At 31.5% G+C, this 9,796-nt stretch overlaps 1 protein-coding gene across 1 annotated transcript; it reads left to right on the top strand.

Moving 5' to 3' along the window:
- Window positions 1–347: 347 nt before the first annotated feature.
- On the top strand, window positions 348–8,100 carry LOC129913108 (intraflagellar transport protein 52 homolog). Its single transcript, XM_055991605.1, has 6 exons — window positions 348–550; window positions 643–745; window positions 823–937; window positions 6,916–7,349; window positions 7,425–7,673; window positions 7,778–8,100. Exons 1-6 carry the CDS (start codon window positions 441–443, stop codon window positions 8,072–8,074), a joined length of 1,308 nt encoding a protein of 435 aa, XP_055847580.1. The 5' UTR covers window positions 348–440; the 3' UTR covers window positions 8,075–8,100.
- The last annotated feature ends 1,696 nt before the right edge of the window (window positions 8,101–9,796 follow it).

Below are 9,796 nucleotides of genomic sequence, written 5' to 3'. Positions count from 1 at the left end.
AGAGCAAGTACGTGCGAAACTGTAGTGCATTTTATTTTTCGTGCGTTTAATTGCTACGAATAAGAAATATGGAGCTTGAAACGAAAATATAGTTGTTTAGCTGGAGCTGGTCTAAATAAAAAATAGGTACCTACATTTTTGTTTTTTATTCTATTGCAATTTTCTAATCCAGGGCACCCTGTTTCATTGAATTTGCATAAATTGTTTTCTCTCCTGAAAAACTAGATGCCACTACTTATGGAAGGAAATTGCGAATTGTTTTGACATTACGATTATGTTACGTAAAATAGTCGTTACCAATGGTAACAAAAAACTAAAAAACTGTAAACAAATAGAATAAAACAAGAAGCACTTGAATTCTCTCATTTGTAATTCAATTATAAATTTATTAAAAAAAATAAAAACCGACATAAAATTAAATTAACCAACACAATATAAAAATGTCGAAAGGTGTGATATCATTTGACATATCAAAAAATGAAAGATTCCAACTGTCAGAGAATTATAAAATGTTACACCGCAAAATCAAAATAAATTGGAAAGTTGAACAGTGAGTCAATTATTGAATTTTTCAATCAAGGGATATTTTTTTTGTTGTTTATGTTTTGACTAATTCTGTTTTCTGTTTTGTTTTCGTTAAAGAAACGATGGAGAAGTAACAAAGGAAAAATTATCAAGAATTAATATTTTTGTAATTGCTGGACCACAAGATAAATTTACAGAAGATGAATTTATTGTAATGAAGGTGTGATTTTTTTTCTGACATGAAAAATCATTTTGCCATTTATGTGTTATTACCATAATGTCTATTGTCTATTTTAGGAATTTGTAGAAAACGGTGGAAAGGTCATGATACTTTTAGGTGAAGGCGGTGAAAATGATTACAACACAAATGTGAATTTCTTTTTAGAAGAATTTGGAATGTACATAAACAGTGGTAAGTTGTAACAAAATGTAGTACTAGATTGCAAGTTCCTACATGCCTTAGTAGATAAAAGTCACATTGTATTATTACACTGAATAGCTTAAATCAATTTATATTTTGTCCTTCAAATTAATATTTTTGAAATTATGATATATAGAAGATTTCGTACAGTGTACAGATTTTCTTAAATTAAATTAAAAAAATGGATACAATTTGGAATAGATCTTTTTTAAGATTTGGATAACACAGTATAAAACTAGTGGGTAATCTAAAAGTGGAAAATTTATTTGATTGCCTGCCATCCTGATATGAATTTTTTTTTTATTCACTTATAATAAGGTCAAAAAATTCGTTTTTCAAAGGAATAAGAGCCCCCGCACACTATAAAAACTTTCTATCGACCGACATCGGCAGTTTAATCGGTTTCTTAATCAGTATGAAAATGTATGAAAGTGCGCAAACTACAACGACTAAGTGTCGACTGATAAAAAAGTTCGTTTGATTGAAAAAAAAAAGTTGGTTTTGCTTCATAACTGCCTTCAAACTAAAATATTTCCTACCTGCCTGTGCGCACACTAACGGCTCGCGTACACCAAATCCGTCATCGGCCGAATTATGCTCGGGCGTTGTCGGCCGAACTCGGCCGATAGAACCAAGCACATATCTAGAGTGCGTACACCCCTGAAAGTGACATCGTCCGTTGTAGTACGTTGACGCCCGATAATAACCGATCAACCGGAATAATCCGAACTTGTTTGGATTTTTCGTCCCTTGTTGGGTTTATTTATACATAGATATTGCTAAAAGCATTTTCTTTCCAAAAATTGGCGGTATGAACTTTCAAAAATATAAATTTCTTCAAAATATTCCATTGAAAACAATTATTATATGCACTTCAAGTTTCGCAAAGTCAGACTACAGACCGGCAGCCCATTTAGACAAAAGTGCTTGCAATATTCATTTTTCGGGTGGGTCGATAATGAAAAACTTTTAGATCACTGGATTCACAAATGGTTGGAGCTCGAGTATTCGAAAAAAATTTTCAATTTGGGTTATTGGTGTGCCTTATAGAGCAAGTCAAAGTTAATAATTTTTTACTATGAAAAAAAAAAAAAATCTGTTTTTTTATTTTTTTTCTTAGCTTTGAGTGTTAAAACTAGGAAGAGGGCTCCTAAGACGTTTTGATTTTTATTTTTTTTTTTCAAATGCTGTGTAAATATTTAAACCAAAAATTAAAAAAAAATTAAAAAAATTTATTTTTTAATTGTTTAATTTAATGTTTTTTGCACACTTTTTCGACTTCAAATTGCATAGAAAAAAAAGATTCCTACGTAATCAAACCAAGCTCAGCTGATTCAAAATCCTTATATATTTCTTAATAAAAATCCAAAAGCTCAGCTGCGTCATTTTGCATCCAACTGAGCTAGAGCGATTTGATTTGAAAAGGTAAGTCATTTTTTCGACATTTTTTTTCATGTGTGAAAATAAAATCTTGGAAAATTAGAGTTCTTTGTTTTGTAAGTGGTGGATTTCAATAACATGATTTTTATGAATATATTGGGCCAAGGAGATGGAAAAGAGAAGAAAACAAGCGATCCAAACGCGTTTTCGAAAAGAGCTTGGACTTGATGTGGATAAACCAAAGAAAGGCTTTGGAAATACTAATAATGGAAACACTTCAAGGAGAACAATCAGATGCAACCGCTCGAATAACTGGAGTCAATGGAGAAGTTATTATGATGCTGAAAATAATACCTACTGAATGTTTTGAATTGCAGGGAAGTAGTGAATGCAGTTAAATTTGGAGAGTATACTAAGAAAACAGCAGGGCTTCTAAAAAAAAGTATCCTGAAAAACTACTCACGCCTACTCTTCACAAAATAATGGTCCATAGTCAAAATATCATCGAATATCAATCACTTCCACTTGGAGAACTGTCAGAAGAAGCCCAGGAGTGCAAAGTTAAAGACCACAAGAAGTACAGATATCAAAATACGTGCAAAGTTTCAAGGATTCGGCAGAATGAAGACCTATTTAACATGCTTGCAACCTCATCGGATACACCTATTTCTTCCTTAAGCATGTAAGAAACCAAAAAGATCTGCAAGAACAATACTCTCCAGAAATGATGAGTTTATTACAAATTACCCCGGACTTAGATGATAGTTTTAAAGAAATCTAGTGTTTTTTATGTCTTAATTTGTTACTTTTATCTTTTTCCACTGTTTGACTTGTAATATATCACTGAAATACATTATAAATGTACTCTTCTATAAAGAAAAATAAAAAAATTGCATAAAAATAACAAACAAAAAAAAAAATACTTTTCTCCCCACTGTTTCACTCGAATTGGTTCCTTTCCTTTTTCCCCACTGTGTCACCTAACTCAGATTACTTCAGAAATTGATTTTTGACGATTGTAATCAAAATACCATTATGTTTACAACCTTATCTAAAACTTCTTATTTTAACATTGAAACTCACAATTTTCATAGCCTTGGAAATTTCCTTCAAGATAAAAAAAAATTGTGGCGATGTCTTTATTTGTTTAGAAGATATTAATTTTGCAAGCAAAAAAGTCAAAACGGGCCACTGTGCGACGTCCTAGATCGGAAGCAGTGTATGCAGACGATCGTCCGAGAAAGTCGTCCAAGTCGGCCGATAATTCGGTTTTAGTGTACGCGAACGGTAAGAGCCCAACCCGACTAATCGGTCGATAGAAAGTCTATAGTGTGCGGGGGATCTAAAACAACACCTTTAATCAAATCGAGCTCCAAAACAAGTATGCAATTTGATTTGTTTCATTAAGATGCATTAAAAAAAAATTTCAAAATCGTAGAGCGGTTTTTTTAAAACTAATTTTTTTTAAATACATTTTTTGTAAAAAAAAGGTTTAAAATAAAATTGTAATGCCGTTTTGTAGAAATCATTATAATCAATATCTAAATCCAAAATTTCAAAAAAATTCAATGTCCCGTTTTCTAAAATTTGTTTTTGTCATGTCTTATTGTTATCTCAACTTTTTTTTGTACGAATGCATAACTGGTTAGATATATGAAAAATACGATTTTTTTCTTTCACGTTAAAAAAATATATAAATATATTGACCATCTTGGTCAACCGGCTTCTCCTCCTCTACTCTTGCATATACGGTTTAAAAAAAAGTACGTATACGCCACAGTGCATGTGTAAATAATGTGAATAGATGCAAACACACCCTTAGCAAAATTTAATAATGTTTATCTTGTCATCAGTATCAATAAATAAAAAGAAAATCAAAATCCTTTCAAATATAAGAATATAGAATATTTAAAAATATCAGAGACCAGAAATAACAGTCAACCTTTATTTTCAATCGGTTTCTCTCTGAGAGTTACCACATTACTTTAAATAGTTTCGGTTAAGGTTTGAGATTTATTTAAAAAAATCAAAAATAAAGGTTATCGGTTGAGATTTATTTTGTATTTTTTTAAATATGTCTCAATGGTTGAGATTTTTACAAAAAAATAAATGGAAAAGGTCAACCTTTAACCGTTTTCGCTAAAAATAAATCAAAAATGGTCAATTCCAAGGAAAATGTCGAATATGTCAAGAATGTCTTTATATTGCAAAAATAAATATGAAAAGGATGTTTTTTTCTAAGTTTATGTAATAATGTATGAACTAAATAGACTCTCAAAGTTCTTTAGACTCAAGATTATATCTATTTTCGGTTAAAGTAAAATCTAAAGACGAAAATGTGTTTTCCACTGTGATTTGAGTCGTTGCACAGTGCGTTAACCAGTGGACAAAAATAAAAAAATCAAGTACATTATATGACGAAAAACCGGCGCTTAACATGAAGGGCTCATATTCTACAATAATAAAACACAGTTTTTTACTGTTTAAATTCAAGATTCAAAAAGATTAGTGGTGTTTTTCATGGTGTTTTGATTATTCAAGCTTAGGTTCAAATTGAAGTTTATCATTTTTTTAGAGCAAAAACAAATGTTCTTGACTTTTTTTTTTTGTTAATTATCAAAATGAATATCTGCTGATCAGATGCGTATTTCAGTTTGTTTTTGTAAAGTGAAATTAGTATTTAAAAAATTTAACCTAAAAAAGTCTGTTTTTTGTGACTCAAAAACTAAATTTATATTAGACTGTAGCAAGCTGTAGCAGAATCTTGTATGCCACTAGCTTCCCTTATATTATTATATTTGTAGACTCATTTTTAGCACTTAAAAACAAGGATTTTTTCGAAAAATATGCTTAAATTGCAAAATTTTCAAAGATTAAGGTGATTTACGTGTTTGTTTCAAGTAAAACAAAAAACTGTGGATGTTCCAAATATTTTGTTCCAAAATATCGAGGAATTTAATAGTACTTTTGTTGTTTTTTGGACAATACGACTGTATTTACCATGTTTTATGAAATCGTTAATTGCCACGTAAAGAAAAACTTATACTTTTGTGGATATGGAACTCGTCCGTTTGTGTAAAATTAGTCAAATTTTCTTTTGATCAGGAATAGATCATCAAGATCACTATCGTCGCTTGATGTCAAATACTTTTTTTTTAGGGATTTCACCTACAGAGTTGTCTCTAATTCGATATTAACTAAATATTTATTATTTTTTTGTGAAATTTATCATTTATTTGGTGAAATATACCATAAATATGTGTTTCTGAAGGTATTCTTATTCAAAGGAACACAAATCATTTATATTCTGATTTTTGTCCACATCCCCCATACACTCGACGCACTGTGCGCTGGGACGACAAGCACAACCAATGCAATTTCGAATATTTCAGGAGACTGATGTTCTAATATCTAGGTCAAAGCGTTCAGCTTCCAGAAGCGTTTTCGCCCGCCCAACTTCAAACGGCTATATCTCGGAATTTTGAAAAAAAAAAATGAAAAGGTAGCGAGGACTCTAACCTACATTTGGGTACAACTCCCATCCCTGTAGGTGCACGCGTTCTCAAACCAGGAGAAGTTAAAGTTAAAAAAAAAGTTAAGCCCGATTCTGAAAAAAATAGGCATGATGTGGCGGTTTAACATGGAAGATGATTTTTTAAAAATCTGACAATGTGCAAAGCGTAGGCCCATGACACAAGCTATCATTTGGCATCACTCTCAAAAATTGCTCTCAAGCGGTTTAGCTTCCAGGAGCGTTCAAAGATTCGGGAATTTCTCGAAAAAAAAAAAAAATTTCCCCAACTTTTTTGAAAAAAAAAAATCCAAAACCCGATTATACCTCTATCGGGTAACTGAGAATATAAGCTTTCATATGGCAGCACTCCAATGTCTCTAGGAATTGATACATTTGCAGATGAGATTTATTTTTTTCTCTCAGCGATAAATCTCACATAAAAAAAATCCAAAATAAAGGTTTCTCTCAGACCTTGACCGAAATTTTTCTTTTTTAAAAATAAAGGTTATTTTATGACCTTTATTGAAAATGGCGACAAATAAGGGTTATTAAGAAACCTTTCAAAAGGTTAAGATTTTTATTTCTGATCTCTGAAAAATATTTCTTCAGCCTCGTAAATTGAACCAATTTTATTAAAATATTACAAAACAAAAATAAACATATACAAGCCCTAATACAAAATAAAACCAAAGCAAATAAATAAAATACATATAAATAGCCTTTTTTATTATATTGGTTAATAAGCAACCAAAAAGTACTTTTCAGGGATTTAGTCAATTTACCCTATTACCCTCTTCATCACCTTCATCGTTGTCAAAAGATGATTTTTTTTTTTTGGAAAACTCTTCCGGATTACCACATTACTTTGAACATTTACGTTAACCGTCTAATCATAGCTTTACTGTCAGATTCAGATCGAATCTCATACATTTTGATATTTTTCTTTTAAAAAATTGACATACTTTTTACTATGAATGTTTAATGTAAATCAATTAGGTAATATTATTGCTGACTAATTATACCTACCCACTTAATCTTTATCATCTTGAATAAAATTATTTTAAATTCATTATAGACACAGTTGTTCGCCCGCATTATTACAAAAATTTCCACCCCAAAGAATGTATTATCGGTGGTGGTGTTGTCTGCGAATCGATGTGGCGACATCTTGTCAAACAGGATATCGAAATTGTCGATTATGACTTCACCGATGAGAAACACCGTGTTCACTTTCAATATCCTTATGGAGCCACATTAAATGTCACCGATCCAGCTAATATTCTTATGACAACCGGACCAGTTGTGTACCCTTTTAATCGACCCCTAGTTGGTTATTATCGCAGCGAGCGCAGCAGCAACAATGGTAAAATTCTTGCCATCGGTTCAGGATACATCTGGCATGATAAGTATCTGACAGATAAAACAAATGACGCCATTTTGGAGTATTTTCTTAATCTCCTATCGAATGACGATATTCGATTTACTGATTTGGATTTTAATGATGTTGAGGTGAGATTATTATGACTTTTAATATAGAGTGTTGCAAATTCTCTACAATTTGACCACCTACACTCTCTGTGATAGATAAATGACACCAAAGTATTTACGGATATCGCATTCCTGTCGGATTTGCCTCGACCATGTTTGGTTGATTCAATTGGCACCGAAACTCCATCGGACTTTAGACAAATGTTCGATATGACACTGTTTTCGCTAAGCAATCGCTTGCTGAAGGATGTCATAGATACGTATCGGCAATTAAATGTTAAATATGAACCTCTCAAGATAATTAAACCACAGTTTGAGATATCATTACCTCCGTTACAGCTTGCGGTGAGTTTCTATATAATATATCTATGTATATAGAGGTTATCTCTATATACCTATGTGGAATTGTATTTCATATTTATTTATTTTTTTCTTGTCTCTTTTTTAAGACATTTCCACCGATTTTCAGTGAACCACCAGCTCCACCATTGGAACTATATAACTTGGATGAGGTTTTTAGCTCATCACGGTCACAACTGACACAAATGACTGGTAAATGTTTATCCTCGATACAAGCAAAGGATCCACGGAAGCCAATCAATGCTAAGGAATTGGAGAATTATATTAAGGAATGTGCAAGGATAACGGGAATTAATACGAACGATGGACGTGAGATGTCGGCTAAGGAGATTTTGAATTTAATTGCTGTGAATATTTGTAATTTTAAACCTTATTTGGATGAATAAAGAAATTGATATAGGTACATTATAAATATTAGGTCCGTTCCACACTCAGTTTTAAACTGCCGAATTTAGTAATATTTGGTTATTTTTGGTTAGAGTCTGTTCAAAACTTCAAAAATTGTGTAGAAGAGAGAACTCACGAGATCATAGGCGGATTTAGGGGGGGGGGGGGGGCACGGGGGCACCATGCGGTTCCAATCACCCCTAGATTTGGTCCACAGTTCAGTCTGATGCACGATAATGCATGCTAGAGTGGTTTGAAAATATCTTCAAGATTAAAATATGCCACCCTTGAATTGACCACACAGATATTCGGATTTGAATTCAATAGAACATGTCTAGGAAATGTTGAAAAAAGTGAATTTGCGGCCGAAATCCACCTCCAAGCATTCTTGATCCACAGAAAATTGGAGTGAAAGAAAAGTTACAATAAAACCTTCAAATGTTAATTCGTGGAATGAATAGATGACTCCAAGTTGTCATAAGCGCTAGAGGAGACAATGCCAAGTATTGAATAAAATTATTGGAAAGAACTGTCACGTGCTTCCATTTTTAAAAATTTTTTTTCTTAAAAAACAAAAATTATTTTAATATCAGTTTTCAGACCTTAAATTGCTAAATTTGGTTCATCTTTTTTTTGGTTGATAATACTGTTGCAGTTTAGCATTTTTCTGACTTGCTTAATAATAACCAAACACAAAAAAATACAACAAATAATTTAAAAGCCGTTTTAAATAAGATGTAGGGGTATGACTAAAGAAGAAAAAAGTGTGCGTTAATTTTGAGCAGGAGTGTATTATTTTATTGAGAAAATTTCTCCAGGGATACCTCCTTTATTTAAACTTTTTTTTACTCCCAAAATATCGAAATAACTAAGTAAATAATGACTTTATTGAATTTTTAAAAAATACGTGTTTTATTAAAGAGAAAGGCCAATCGATTGACTTATTAATTTTTAAATTTACGACCTTGGGTTACAAAAGGTTAATGCAAATAAAAAAAAAACTGGGTTTCCCGGCAAAAAAGTAGGATTCAGTTTTTTTGTTATTCTTAGGAACTTTAATATTTATTAGAATGAAGTCTTTAGTATTTGACTAAAAACTACTAGGTCATTAACTAATGGTATAATTATGTCCATAATATTGCAAAATTTTATACAAAATCAATTAAAAAACGTAAACATTTTTTTTTTCAAAATTTCATCTTTAAAACTTAATTTCTCAAAATCTATTTGGTGAAACAACTTAAGTCAAAAAATTAAACAAAGAATAGATTACTAACTTTAATATAGCACAGAATTGTACGTGCATTTTCTGATTTTTTATATTTTTTTTTCTTCCGGCTAATCCAGGAGTAAGAGGGTTAGCACTTAAGTGGCTTTTACTGTAACAAGAAAATGAAAATTTTTCCTTCCGAATAACTTTTTGGTCATTTGGTACCTATTTGATGTGGGCCAATCCGTCCCTTGTGCCCCCCCCAGAAAAAAATCCTGGATCCGCCCCTGCACGAGAGAGTAAAAAATTTCCCCACCCTGACAAATTTAGCCCAAAGAATTTCTTCCGGCAGAAATATGAGTCTTGTCAAATGAAAAGTTGACGTATGTCAAACAAATAAATAAAGATGAAAACAAATCAAATTGTAGTGATTTTGAAATTGAATCGCGTTTACGTGTTTTTTGAATTAAAAAAGTGTTAATGTTTATCGAATTAAGCATAAAATATGAAA

This window comes from Episyrphus balteatus, chromosome 3 (assembly GCF_945859705.1).
Source record: "Episyrphus balteatus chromosome 3, idEpiBalt1.1, whole genome shotgun sequence".
NCBI classification, from domain to species: domain Eukaryota; kingdom Metazoa; phylum Arthropoda; class Insecta; order Diptera; family Syrphidae; genus Episyrphus; species Episyrphus balteatus.
The sequence above is the reverse complement of the archived record's forward strand: the minus strand, read 5'-3'. Positions and strand labels throughout refer to the sequence as shown.